Source organism: Nannobrachium achirus, assembly GCF_963921795.1.
Source record: "Nannobrachium achirus genome assembly, chromosome: 5".
NCBI classification, from domain to species: Eukaryota; Metazoa; Chordata; class Actinopteri; order Myctophiformes; family Myctophidae; genus Nannobrachium; species Nannobrachium achirus.
Window position 1 is genome coordinate 26887771 of NC_137814.1, and position 15428 is coordinate 26903198.

The 15428-nt window shown below is 41.9% G+C and overlaps 1 protein-coding gene across 1 annotated transcript in view; it reads right to left on the reverse strand.

Annotated features, from left to right (window-relative positions):
• ptprsb (protein tyrosine phosphatase receptor type Sb) overlaps positions 1–15428 on the reverse strand; it is a 113603-nt gene that overhangs the window by 91834 nt on the left and 6341 nt on the right. The window contains exon 2 of the mRNA XM_080726658.1: positions 2545–2655. Within this exon, the coding sequence (XP_080582784.1) occupies positions 2545–2655 (111 nt within the window). The remainder of the gene's footprint in view (positions 1–2544; positions 2656–15428) is intronic.

Here is a 15428-nt window from a genome sequence, read left to right on the forward strand (position 1 = left end):
CTAACTTTCCGGGACGATAAAGGCTGTTGTTTTGTTTCGCTTAGAATCCCCCATCGATGACGTCACCACAGGTAGGTGGGTTTTTGAACTGTCCACAGCCCTCCAATGATGAGACACAGAGGGAGTAGACCGAAAATGGTAATGAGGAGTAGTGAGGATCAGTTACTGTATGAAGATAGTATAGACCTTCAGTACACATGTGTGCATGAACGTGCGAGCACGCTTGCACGCACGTACACGTACACATACACACACACACACACACACACATACAGCTTTGTTCTCATTTAATATAAAAGAAAGTTGGAACTTAGAACATAGCTCTGGGTCTTCCAACCATAACGTGGGTGAGACTCCAGCTCAAAGGATCAGAGGCCAGAAGGAGATAAAGAGGGAGCAGAACTACCAGAATGACAATGGAATCATTGCAAACACATGGAAGCAGTAAACTCACCATTCGTTACCACTTACACTTAACAATTTGTCCAAAGAAAGCTTTGTATTGGTCAGTATACTAGGCCTAGTTCCCATGACACCGCAACAAAAGCCTAAATTTCTGTATAGATAGCTGGTTCTATGGCCTATTTGCTCATATAGCTTTATGTGGGTGTGGCAAAGCTTGAAGTTTGCCATTTTGTGTGTGTTTATTATGTGGGGTTTGAGCTACCAGTTACGGAACAGCTTTTGTTTTGTTTCATATTTTGTCTTTTGACATGGCATGTAACACTGACCTTATAGTAGTACACAGTGATGTAAGCAACACAGCTGCAGCTAATCAATTTAATAACAGGGCGTGTCAATACTGTCAATCATGATTGCCCATTGGCCACGCCCTTGGCTCTGGACACACCTGTGAAAATCTAAAATACTCATTGTTAATGTGTAAATAGTCTGCCACGTTTTTAATCCGCTGTAGTTGTTTTTAACCCGAACTGGAAAACAAACGTATCAGCCTGGGGTTTCATGCCCCGGCCTTTACCTTCTTCAGTGCACATCACAAGCCTTGGACATGGCGACTGTAGCGCAACCAGTGTCAGTACTTCAACGCAGCTAACGAAGCCAGACGTCTCATTACAGACAGAGTTTACTAAAGGTGAACAACATCCAATTAAAGTTGAACAGTCATCTGCCTGGAGATGTTTTCCACTGGACGTGTGGAAAACGTCCAGACGTGGTTTCTTTATCAAGCTGTGGTTTCAGAACTATGTTTTTTCACTTATTTCAAATGACAAGGCACTCAAAACTATAGAGGCAGTGCCATTGTTGTGTACTTTTTCTGTTTTGTATACAGTGTCTATATGGAGTTAACATTACTCTAATAGATCCCCAGGTGTGGTTATAATGTACAAATATGTCTTCCCTGTGTATTTTTGGTTTCTTCCTGAAAGCTGAAAGCCTCTGAGTCAAAAGGCTCAATCGAAATACATCGCTTTAGTGACCCACTAAAATCATCACCTCCCCTTATTATCATAATGACAACAGTTGTGGGCGTGGTTAACTTCAGGTGGGTGGTGCTAAGGTGAAAACCAGGTATACTGTACAATAAACAGGTAGGGGAGGCCATAAAAACATGATTTCAACACTTTCTGTAGACTTAAAACAAATCTTCCTAGTATAATCATAATACCGGATGATCATGTTTCACGGGTGAAAAAATTGATCACGGCACCTGTCTTTAAAGGGAAACTTGTAATATTTATACTATATGTAAAATACAATGCCTTGTTTCCCCCTTAACACATGCCACTTGTTTTGTTGCTAATATTATAGATTTCATGGCTACCAGCAACAGTGAATATTTTATACATAAAAGTTGATAAATCCCAACAGGATGAAGTTAATGTTAACCGGTTCAGCTGTCAGTAGCCTACTAGTGATGCAGTCGTTGCTATTATTTTGCAGAGGGGGAATCGTAAAAAAAAAAAAAAAAAACACCTTTACGACCACGGAGGCATTTTCTTTCCAACATTACGAATGCCCTCGGAAACCAGTTACCTACACAGAAGTGCAGCCTTTGTTTACCCAACATTGTAATTTGTCGCAACAGTTAAAGCTGCTGCCATCCCTCTTCATCTGTTTCTAGCTTCACAGTCTGTTTAAGAATAATAGCTCAATGAAGATTCCATGCAGTTAAACCAGGGTGTGTTCACTTCCAACATTGTTTCAGTACATCAGTCTGATAGTCGGAGCAACAGCACCCAGGTTTAATGAAGGGCGGGGTGTTTGTTCGGGGTGGGGGGAGCAGAGTATAGGATCAACATATACATCATAGACAGTGGATGGGTTAGTATTCACAGATTTGTGTTTGGAAAACTACTGTAGAGATGCATCTTCAGTAAATAGACCAGCTTTCACCGGTTGTAGCTGTTTGGAATGTGCACGTGTGTGTGTGTGTGTGTGTGTGTGTGTGTGTGTGTGTGTGTGTATGTGTGTGTGTGTGTGTGTGTGTGTGTGTGTGTGTGTGTGTGTGTGTGTGTGTGTGTGTGTGTGTGTGCGTGCGTGTGTGTGCGTGCGTGCAGGGGTCATCCTGGGGTCATGTCCTACCTCGCACATACAGGTTGGCAGGGGAAGAGTAGCGCACACCTTTAGAGTTAGTGGCCACACACTCATACTTCCCTTGGTCCGTCTCCTCACTGTTCTCAATCTGCAGGGCTCCTGAGAGAGAGAGACAGAGAGAGATAGAGGGAGACAGAGAGACAGACAGAATAAAACCTCAGATATAATTGTATTGTTTGCCTGAGTTATAACCCCTTTGCAGAAGCTGAATCTATCATTACCCCTGCTGCTAAACCTTCCCACAAGTGGAGTGGGTTTGTGTGGTTGTCCGTGATAGCGTCCGGTTTCCTCGCTGTATGCACCTTCCTACAATATACAATTTAGGCATTTAGCAGACGCTTAATCCAGTTCGATTTACAGTAAGAAAGGTGAACGCGAGGTAATACATCAAATGCTTTTTTTATTTTAATTTTTTTATCTAGGATCATAAACCAAGAACGTATCATCAGTCTAAACAGTATAATATTCCAAAATAAAAATTACAGGATGCCAGGTCAACAAATTAACCTGGCATCTGTCTACATAACATGCTAAGCATCTAAATGACATATTAACCTTTGCATAAGCCTGCAAGGTCGTCAAGGATAGGACATGCAGTAGTGCTACGGCAAGCGCTACGGAGGAGTCTGATGAGGAGAGAGAGTCTTCAGATTAAGGCAGGAGACTGGGTGATTGGGAGTGAGTCTGCAGTTCTAATTGCAATGGGGAATTCGCTCCACACTTCGTTCCATGGCCAGAAGGGAGTCTGGGACGTGTGCAGCGTTGTCCCGGATGTTTTAGGGAAGGTTCCTACAGCTTTTCTGTGTTAGCTGTGAGTGAGTGGGGGGGAGGGGGTTGGATCCTCACCTCACCTCCTTTACCCCCGTCCAGGGTAGCCGGCTACAAGCTCAAACAAAAAATGTGTCGCGTTGCAGCGCGTTTTGAGCTTGTAGAACTGCTATTTTTTTGCTTCTTTTGAATTGGAAACCTGAATAAGTTTGTGTTCTTTTTTGAGCTGGTCAGAAGGACCAGCTTCTGTAATCAGATCATTTTCTTAGACGACCATTGATTACCTCTTCTGGATAGGCTATTCATGTCACATGGTAGAGCTAAGGGCCAATCACAGGACAGTACCCCAGGAGCGCCCTTCCAGACAATGGGTCGCTCCTCCAGGCTATGGGGGAAATTAGCAGTGTTGGAAAAAGTACTCAAATGTTTTACTTAAGTAAAAGTATCGTAAAAGTATCAATACTGCACTGTAGATGTACTCAGTTATAAGTAAAAGTCCAGAATTCTAAATGTACTTGAGTAAAAGTATGAAAGTATTGTCATCAAAATGTACTTAAAGTAGCAAAAGTACAAATGCGACACGTTTGTGAGCTTGTAGATCGGCTATTTTCAAAAAGCCTAGGTATGAATTAGGACGGCCGAGTGAGACACACGATCTAATTAGCTGCTACAGCTCTCAGCTGCGAGTGCGCACTGCCTGTGCAAGTGTGTATGCTTCTACTTGTCGGGTGTCACGCAGCCAATATCAAAGGATGCGTGCTGCCCCGGTGCCTGGCTGTCTGACCTGAGAATGAACTGGGATGATGGGTCAGTCCACTTAATGAGCTTGAGTGTTTGACACGGGGGAGACTGGTGATACCCCCGCTACCTAGGAATATTCCAAAATGTAGCTGAAATCTGATTGGCTCGAGGGGTTCCACCCAATCATATTACAGGTTTTGCAGCTGATCTACAAGCTCATAAAGTGTCAAATCAGTGATCCGATATGGGCTTGTAGATCAGCTTTTTCGGCACAGACACACGTTGAGCAGACAGGGAGAGAGAGAAAAACAACGAAACATACACAGCGCTACATTTGAGATAGTAACGTTACCCTCAAGGAAGAAAGTGATGTATGATAACTTGGGGATCAGGTGCACCATGTGGGTGAGCAAGCAACAGAACATCTTCTTCCTGGCTTTCTTCTTTCTTATCCAACATCATTATTAAAGCATAGGTAACTTTTCAAGCACAAACTAGTGACACATGATGGCACTTTATGAATGTCATGTGTGGGCTCCCAAATCAATATGAAGAATGGTTTGGTGTGTTGCAACAATGTGTCTAGTTATCTAAAGTATGGAAATTAGTCATATGATTATGTCATGCAAAAATAATCTAAAAGCTAACAAGTCAAAAAGTCTAGATTTACTTCCATTATAGCAATGATGCTCCCCTCAAATCCCCCAAACCAGGACACCAGAGTTAAAGTGGTTAAGTGTTATGCATCTTGCCTGGTGCTCATTGGGGCTTAAAGGACATGTATAACAATATGTAGGCATCACAATATTATTGTTTCCGAAATTCAGTCATAGTTCTCAAAATGTTCACAGGATCATAGATGTTGTTAAAAACTCTGAATTGCTGTTGAAACAAGAATTTCCTGTAATGCCAATCTCATATAGAAAATACGATTATTTTCCGATTTAAAAACGATTCTCAATTCAAAACGATTCTCTATTCAATTAATAGGATATCAGGATCTACTCCAGTCTGCTGGCCTGAAAGCAGAGTACATTTACGTGGCTTTTATTGTAAAGGTTTTATCAACTTATTGCAATAATGTAAACACACAAAGGTAAATCCAAGACAACATGTCTGATTTATTCATGCTTGCACACATTCTTTTAACTTGTACAAACAAAACATAATATCTAATGAAAAATTTAAGGAAAAAAATCATTAAAAAAAATATATATAAAAAAAAAAAAAAAAAAACGTTTTTTGTTAGAAACCCAATTCGAATTCAAATCGATTTTTTCCTGCACCCCTACTTTTTAACCCAGTGACCAGCTCATATATTGACTGTGTCAATTCTTGTTTAATTGGAATCCTGAAATGTAACATTTTGATTTAATTTCAAATGCAATTAGTTATACCTATGTTAACTTTATGAACTTAAATACAAATACATTGGACATAAAAAATACATTTTACCACTAGTAGGCCTAGTCATTCAACAATACAGACTGAAGTAATTATAGCGGGTCATGTTTGCATGTTTGGAATTGTAACAGCTAAAATCAATAATATATCAGTATTCCAATATTAACCTGTGGGCCACATTAAGTGAAGGTGGGGCCGCATGTGGCCCCCGGGCTGACAGTTGCCCATGTATGGTTGAGACCAGGGGTCAGCAACCTTTTTTGAATGTTTTTATTCTCTAGACTTATCTAGAGTGTTAGTGTGCCATTTCAACATAAGTTTTAATTAGAAAATATGTTGACATATTTTGATTGGCAGGACAACAATCATTAGACCCAGAGCAATAATCCACCTATCTCCCCGACTCCCTCCCCAGTCAGAGTTCAGAGTTTTAATGAGTGTAGAATTTTGTGCAAGATGTAACTTGCTATAAATTCGCTTTATTTATTTGATCACGTTTTAAAAAAGATTTGTTTTTAAAATAAAAATCCTCTCTCTCACACTTCTGCCAGTGTGCCGGAGATCACCCTCCCCTGTGCCAATGTTGGCACCCGTGCCTAAGGTTGCCTACCCCTGGTCTAGACTATAGCTAACTAACTCCCACCTGACAGTACAGCATAACTTAATTTAGCCTCTGCTGCTGTTTGCACTGACCAGTCTTGGGTTGCTGCTGCTGGTGGATGAATAATGATGGATTCCTAATTATTGTTTTATTTATAAACTACATTAGTGTGTTCCAGGCATATAGCTAACTGTCTCCCACCTGACTCTACAACAGAGTCGGTTAACCAGCATCTGTTGTGTGCACTATGCAGGCTGTTATGTTTGCCTGTGGCTAGAGACAGCGCCGCATGGAAATCTGTTTCACTTCTTCCACCTCTTTTGTTTTCCTCCCTCCCTGACAAAGTGTTACCTCCTTTTAAATGAGCTATAATTATATTCCCCTGACTCTTTTGTTTGGCAGTTCTCATACTGTGTTATAAAAATTCCCCCCCAAATCGTTCACTTATTTATTTATTTTTTGAGTTTTGTTTTGGCAAGAATATTTATGTTTTCTTTTCTTTTTTTGCATCTGAAAAAGATTTGAAGATGCTGGTATTTTAGGCAGGCAGGCTGTTGTTTCATCAACCAGCAAACCAGGCAAAAATAGGGCTCAAAACTTCAGAAAATATTAACCAAATACTTCCTGAAGACAGAGCCCCTATAAGAACAATGGCTTGACCGGGTGCGTGTTGTTGTTCTGACACGCATTACTCCGACGTTGCGTTCGTCTGACTCTCCCCATTACTAACCCTATCCCTAACCCTAACCCTAACCACACGCGTAGCCACGTAGTCAGAGCAATGACATGTTGGACTCACGTGTGCCCCCCCGGCTTGACCACTGTTAGACGCTAACGTCTATAAACCTTTTAACAAAAGAAAAACAAATAAATACTACATTTAACAGTGTTATGCTAATGGTACCACAGTACCAAAGTCCATTTTTTTTCTCTCTTTGGAGAATAACATTGGGTGACTTGGGTCATCTTAAAAACGTCTCATATTAGCATTGTGGTCCGAAAATAAACAAACAAACTGTCTTGCCGATATTGTCAGGGAGGTGTCTCTGTATTGTTTATGATAGTCAGTCAATCATATTTGATACAGTCTGTTTCTGGCGAAAATGTAACTAATTTGGCGATTGCAACATAGCGTTTTCTCACCGTCAGTTGATTCTTCATATTCAAAGACAAACTGTTTTCCAAAAATAACAAATATTTTTGGAAAACTGTTATTTGACGCAATATAAAAAATATGAAGACAAAAAATATGAAAAGATTACGTCAGACTTCAGTGCTCTATTGGCCAACGGTTCAAGTGTAGTCCGTGGACCCAGTAGGGGTCCTCAAGGGGGGTTCTCCTCTGTGTCTCTGTGGTTGGTGTGTACAGTATGTGAGTATGTGTGTGCACGGTGACATGGTCTGTCAGTCTGCGTGGGGTGCACAATACAGATCAATGTATGCATGCACGCATGGGTGTGATTGCCTTTGCTGTGCCTGTGTGCGACAGACCGGGCAATGTTTGTGTGTGTGTGTGTGTGTGTGTGTGTGTGTGTGTGTGTGTGTGTGTGTGTGTGTGTGTGTGTGTCTGTCTGTCAGTCTGTCTGACGAGTCGTAAAGGGGTGGTGTGGGATTACGCACGCTGTCTCTCGTTACTACTGTAGCAGATCGCACAAGCTGAATAGATAATTTGGACACGCTCGACTATGGTCATTTCACTGCATAACCATGGGGACACGTTTTCCACAGCCTGGAGAGGCGGTGGGTCTGAGATTAAGAATTCGCAAAAAATAACAATTGTTGTTGACGATGGATTGGAGAAAATTATTATTGGCTAGCTGGTGTAGCGTAATCAGTATTAGTAGTTTGCGAGACAGAGACAGACTGTCTGAGATAAGCTACAGTCAAAGTCATCACTAAAACACAACAAAAAGAAAAACACAGAAATGTTCCGATGCTGCAAAAAGACACAGTGACATTTCCCTTTTTCCCATTAAGGCTAATTTATGCTTTAGGCACAGGAAGTGTTGCGCTGGCACTTTTGTCAGTTGAAAATATGACATTTCTGTCGAGCGGCATGTCATGTGGCCCTGTGTTTTTATTTATTTATTATTTGGTTTAGCCGAAGAATAAATTGTGCGTCAGGGAAGAGGCAGGGTGACTGACAAAGGCTCAGTGTGCGTCTATCAGACACAGTCAAGATTTCCTACTTTCACCTTTGAAATGAGCAGATCTACAAGCTCAGGCCACAAGTGTGAATGTGTGTGTGTGTGTGTGTGTGTGTGTGTGTGTGTGTGTGTGTGTGTGTGTGGGTGTGTGTGTGTGTGTGTGTGTGTGTGTGTGTGTGTGTGTGTGTGTGTGTGTGTGTGTGCGTGCGCGCATGTGTACTGTGTGTGTTTCTCCAAACTACACAACACAAGACTTGAGGCTGAGGTTCCTACAACACTTCTCAGGATCTACAGGACAGGGGAGAGAAAAGTTCGACTTGTTACAGAGTCAGCTTGGGTGCAAGAGTGTACATGCGTGTGTGCATGTGGATGTCTGTGTGCGTGAGTGAGTACACACACACACACACGCGCGCATGTGCACGTGTGTGTGTGTGTTTGTGTGTGTGTGTGTGTGTGTGTGTGTGTGTGTGTGTGTGTGTGTGTGTGTGTGTGTGTGTGTGTGTGTGTGTGTGGGTGTGTGTGCAAGCATGCATGTATAATGAGCTGATAGGCCTGCAAGCTGTCATCTTTTTCCATCGATACATGAAAGGAAAACAACACAACTTTCTCCACCTCACCCCCTCCCTCCCTCTCTCCATCTCTCTCATGGTATGTAGCAGCGTGGGGAGATAAACAGGAATACATTATCTGTGCTATAAGTGGAGTTGGTAAAAGAAACCCAGGAATCCTCCGTTGTCATTGGAAACTTGTTTTGTGCAAAGCACGGCATTAGCATTAGCATACACAAAGAATGACAGGTGTATGAATACGAATGAATCCTCTGAAAACGGCAAACAGCACACTCTGAATTCATAGGACTGAATACGTAGCACAACAATGGGGGGAAAAAATAAGCTCTCAGGGATTCTTGTGTAGCCTATAACTTGTTGTAGAACTGTAACTCTGTACTTTATGCAAACTGTTAATTTAGTATGAACACCCTGCAGATCATGTCCGTCCTCACGCCTCATGTCACACTCCATATATGGTGTGTGTTTCTTTTTTTTTAACCACTTGAAGTAGAAAGTTCTCATTATGCAGAATGTCCCATTTCAAATGTTTTCAAATGTAACAAATGTATTTTGAAAATAGCAGATCTACAAGCTCACAATGCATTGCATCGTGACGCATTGTGAGCCTGTAGATTGAAGCAATAATCCACACAAGGCATGTGGTTACCTGGTATTTTATAACAGCTGAGAGGCGTGGTGAGACATGAGGCGCAGCCGAGTGTCTCCAACCCTCTCAGCCATTATAAAATACAGGTAACCACATGCCTTGCGTGGCTTATTGCTTTTCTAAAACGGTTACAATATGGCAACATGAAAAATCATAGACATGTACCAATTACAACTGTTCTGTTTCACTAATAATTCACAACAAGGTCTGCAAGAAAGCTTTTTTTTTTTTTTGCCAACAACACAGGTACAGATAATTGGAGCACTCTGGAACAGTGTGGAAAGAAATAACGAACCTGGGTTTGATATAAACTGATTCAAGGTGTGGGTTATAGTCTCATATACCACAGCAATTAAGGGAAACCAGCCAATCAGAATCAAGGAATGGAACTAGCCGCTTTAGAATGTCTATTTTCAAATGGCTGAAATGTATATAGGGTTGTGGTTAATGTATGTTTTGCAATACTAATCTAAAGCCACAAAGTAACTAGTAACTAAAGTGTTCAAATAATTGTAGTACAATATTTGCCTTTGAGATGTAGTGGAGTACAGTAGAAGTAAAAGTACTTTACATTGGAACTACTCAAGTAAAGTAAAAAATAAATAAATACATATATATATATATATATATACATATATATATAGTATATATTAAAAAAATCCTTAAGTACATATACTTAGTTACTTTCCACCACTGTCTATGGGTGTGTGTGGGGGGGGGGGGGGGGATTGTTCTGCAGGCCGGACAGGGATCCGGGTGATCAGGCGATCAGGTGGCACCAGGTTCTGGTAACCTGATCCATCTGTGATAACATGTGGGTCAGACTGATCTCCTTGCCTGGGTCCTTCACTTCCTAACTGTGTCTGCTCCGTCCCATTCAACCCAAGACGGGAATAGCAAGACAATGCCCGGACGGTCGGACCCCAGAATCTACACACTAATATGACATGTGGATAAATATAATCTCTAATAATAATAGCAGCAGCAGCACTTAAAATATCACAGGCTGCATTGTCGCCGTCTCAGATGAATGCACTGTCACGGAACAGCACAGCACAGAGCACAATACACACACACACATACACAAGTCTCCTCGCATCCAACAATGATGTTCATCACACCAAACAGGAGGTTTTTTTCTTTAAACACATTTCCAGAAACGGAAAACACAATGAATGTCGAAGTCATTTTGTAAAACAAGGCACACAAGCACAGGCGCTGCCATCTGTTCAGCTGCCACTGCATTTATTTCATGGGCAAATAAGACGCTCACATTCTGTCTCTCTCAGCTGGAGTCACTTTGCGTCCGTCCAAAAATGTCTCTTTGTTTCCGTCGCTTAATTAATCCATTACGGCGCCTCAGAATTAAAGCCTTTCCTTTTTCCATCTCGAGGCTGGTTGAGACTGAGTTCCTAACATCATCGTGTTGTTACTTATCTTATTTGAGATGATCGCAATAATCTTTGGCATAATCGTTCATCTGTATCAATTAATAAAATTAAGTATGCAATTATCAAAATATGTCTGTACTGGACATGGTACATTGTTTATTTTGATTAGATTTTGATCTAATGTAATTTGTATTCATTATGTTCCAATGTTCAATGCCCCCCCCCCCCCCCCCCCCCAAAAACAAACAAACAAACAAACAATCAAATCTGTAATCAAAATTAATTGTACTAGCCCTTACCCGTTCAAAGATATGAGCTCCGAAATGATGTGCAGTGTGTGGATTATGGGATGTGCACTGTGCACACAGTATATGAGGGATGGAAAGTAACTTTAACTGGTGCTTGCATGCTAATATGTAGGAGCATCAATGTAAGAAATACCCGTTCCATTGAACGGCTACAGAGATACTGTGTACCGATCTGCATGATTTTGGACAACATCTGTAACAGGGCCAGACCCCCCCCCCCCCCCCGCCGCCCGCCTGCACACACCCCCCCCCCCCCCCCCCCCGCGTGTGTGTGGTGTGTGTGTGTGTGTGTGTGTGTGTGTGTGTGTGTGGGTTTGTGTGTGATTGTGCATGGCCTGAACAACAGCGCCCCTCCCTTAACATGTGTGGTCACAAAAGGTACTGTAGGCTAAATAGATATAGATACACCATAAAAATGCTATTATACAGCATACGATTTGTGAAAGTGACAAACGGGCTTCACAGTTATGTCAGGTGTGTTCATATGCTGATGGTGATGCGATTTCAGATCAATTGCTCCAGCCACCGAGGAGAAACGCTGTTTCATACAGACAGACAGACACTCACTCACTCACTCAGACAGACATTCGCAAAATTATAGTATAGATGACAATTAATTGTCAAGTAAAGTTTTGTGATTGCGACAGTCCTGAGCATCAGCATTCCACTGAATCTTCTAAGCTCGGCCTAATGGAATTCACATCAACAGGTAGTTAATGTAGCTGTCAGCGTAAGTTCAATGAAAAGATCTAAGTTGTTACTCTCAGCTCAAAGGGTGTGCTCTTCTAGCCTATGGGCATGCACTTCTAGCCAATATGCAGCCCAGCCAATCAGGCGATTGGTCTCCACCTTTAAATATCTCCACTGCCTCTGAACCATGTCATTCTCTTTTCAGCATGCAACAAGCAACCCACCTCCATCCCCAACACCACCTAGTCTCCTTTGTCAAGAGTTAAGACAGAGGTTCACCTGCACTGCCACCACCAGCGTCTAGACTCCATGGGGGGCTCTCCCTATTAAATTCTAATCTATATGTATAATGTTATTTAAACATAATCATATGTTTAATGTTAATGGAGTCTAATCGCCAAAATGTATTTCATTATTCATTCTGTAATAAATAATTTTGTATCAACGTGAGCCTTCTTCATTGAAATACTAATTATGCAATCAGCGCATGGGACCACCTTCAATTGGCATTTGTGCATTTATGAATGCCAATCAAAGGTGGTCCCATGAACTGATTGCATAACTACCTGTTGACGTGAATTACATGCATCTTAGAGCAAGCCACACTTAATTGCAATTAATTACAATTTATGTACATCAATTAAGCAGAAATGTATGCAAGAATTGATGTACATAAATGCAGCTGTGGGCCTGACAGTGTACACATGGACCCTTATACTGTAGGTATAAGATGATCCATAAATCGTATATTGTATAAAACTAATGAGCACAGGCAGGACATATTGACAGAGGCAGTAGGACAGGGAATAGGGGCCAGCATTTAAATCTGTGCTTGTGTTTTCAGTTGGGCTAGTAGGGTATCAATGGTACTACCCTGCCATGTAAATCAATAATTTGCATGAAAGACCTGTTTGATTTGAGCTTCCGGTTGCTGAGTGATTTACATGGAGACTCAGGGACAATCCAACACGGGTTTCAATGGCAGTATGTACAGTATATTGTTTCGTTGCTGTCAGGCAGAAACCTTGCATCTCCATTTTTTTCAACTTATGTTACTTCATGAATCAATTATTCGATTTAAAGACATTTTCTATGTGTATTTTGTTGCATAGTTACCACACTTTTGGCTCTTTATAACAGGTACGTAGGTACTTGAGTAAATGTACTTAGTTACACCACTAGCCTGTTACGCCTGAGTCAATGGCTACGGCGAAAAAAAGACAAAAAAAAAAAGAAAAGGAACAAGCAACAAGCTAGGTTTCCCTTTCTGGCCGTTTTCCCAGAGGCAACGGAGTGAAACTCTAACCAGAGCAATAACCCCTGATCAGGCAGGGGAGAGATGGGATGTAGCTCAGTGGACGTGTCCATCCATCACTCAGCAGGCTGCCTCTGGGCTCATATTGCACACCATCTGTTACAGGGGGAAGTGGAAGAGGGCCTGTGGCATGCCTAGGTAAACTGTACCAACCTTTGTGGCATGCCTAGGTAAACTGTACCATCCTCTGTCCACGCCTAGGTAAACTGTACCATCCTCTGTCCATGGCTCCATGCCTAGGTAAACTGTACCAAACTCTGTGGCACGCCTAGGTAAACTGTACCATCCTCTGTCCATGCCTAGGTAAACTGTACCAACCTCTGTCCATGCCTAGGTAAACTGTACCATCCTCTGTCCATGCCTAGGTAAACTGTACCAACCTCTGTGGCACGCCTAGGTAAACTGTACCATCCTCTGTCCATGCCTAGGTAAACTCTACCAACCTCTGTCCACGCCTAGGTAAACTGTACTAAGCTCTGTCCACACCTAGGTAAACTGTACCAACCTCTGTCCATGCTTAGGTAAACTGTACCAACCTCTGTGGCACGCCTAGGTAAACTGTACCATCCTCTGTCCACGCCTAGGTAAACTGTACCAACCTCTGTCCACGCCTAGGTAAACTGTACCAACCTACAGTATGTGGCATGTCTAGGGTAAACTGTTCCAACCTACAGTATGTGGCATGTCTAGGGTAAACTGTACCGTTGTACCAACCTCTGTCCATGACTAGGTAAAATGTACCAACCTCTGTAGCATGCCAAGGTAAAATGTACCAACCTCTGTCCATGCCTTGGTAAAATGTACCAACCTCTGTCCATGCCTATAGGTAAACTGTACCAACCTCTATCACATGCCAAGGTAAACTGTGCCAACCTCAGTCCCAAGTGACAGAGAATGATTGATGTGATTTCTCCTCCTGTCTAGGTCTAGACTGGCATGACAGATGGCATGACGAAAATACGCCCGCCGATCGTCTGGCACTGTACTGGCTATTGTGTCCAGTGTGCATGGGTATGTATGTTAGTGTACACGTATTTATACTGTCACCCCATTAAGTATTCAATCAATCAATCAATTAATCAATAGGGCTGAGAAACAAGTCTATGAATCTATGAAATCTACAGAGAAGTTTGTATGTAGTGGGGCGTCTTTCCCCTGCTTCATATCTCTCTCAGCTAATGAGTCCTCGGCCTGAAAAACGTTGAAGACCCCTGCTCTAATGAACTAAGTGACTTGTGAAATAAATGCTCAGCGAGGCTTTTTCTAGACTGTATAGGTTTCTCAGCACATCTCTGCACAATGTTTTACACCCCCTCACAAGAAGAGAGGCCATCAAAGTGCTGCAGTCTCGAGAATGTGAACAATGTCCCCGAACCTTGAAGGGAGCTCGTTGGACGGGGCCCAGACCCATGCAGACTGGCAGGGTTCCACCGTTTCAAAGACCTTGTAAAGAGAACAACACAGTGTTCCGTGCCTGACGACGTGTTTTAATCCCACCAACTCTGTGTAAAGACTTTTCATTACATTATGTCGCTGTCGGTAGGAAACCTTGTACGTCCAAAATACTGTTACTTAGGGGAAAAAAGATGCGATCCAATTTAGTTATTATTCAGTCACAAGTTGTGTTAATAATTTTCTTTGGTTCAATATTTATAAAACCCACCCAGACAGACACAATAAAAACGTGAAAAAGATTTAAATGCTAAAAATAGCCAATCTACAAGCTCACAACGTGCCGTGATGCAACGTGTTGTGAGCTTGCACATTGCCTATTTTCGCTACTGTTGCGCAAAGAAAATCATGACAAAATCGCAAAAACGTTGAAATGCAGAGATACAACATTTCTGCCCAAACGCGTCCATTTGCAAGCACCTTCAATTAGGTTCTTCTAACACATCTAAACTGTTTTGTTTTAATTTATTTTTCCAAATGGAAGCTATAAGTCTTGGGGCTCACTGGGGCTTTGGCCGTGTGCTTGCATCTCTCTACATGATTTCACATTGATTGGATTCGCAGCTTAATTAACGCGACAATTATGTCTTCTGGTCAGACCGTCACGCCGAGGACTCGTTTAGAGAGTCAAACCAAAATGAAGCTATTGTCGCTGTTGTGGCAGAAACCTTGTATCTCCATGTTCTAACTTGTGTGTTTCTTTCGTGAATTAAAGGACAACTTTGTTTTTTTTACAACAAGGGTTCATATTTTAGATTGTAAATAGAGAAAAGAAAAGCTGAGTTTTAAAATGTTTTCATTTACTGCTTTCTAACGTTTAGCGATTTTAGTGATTTT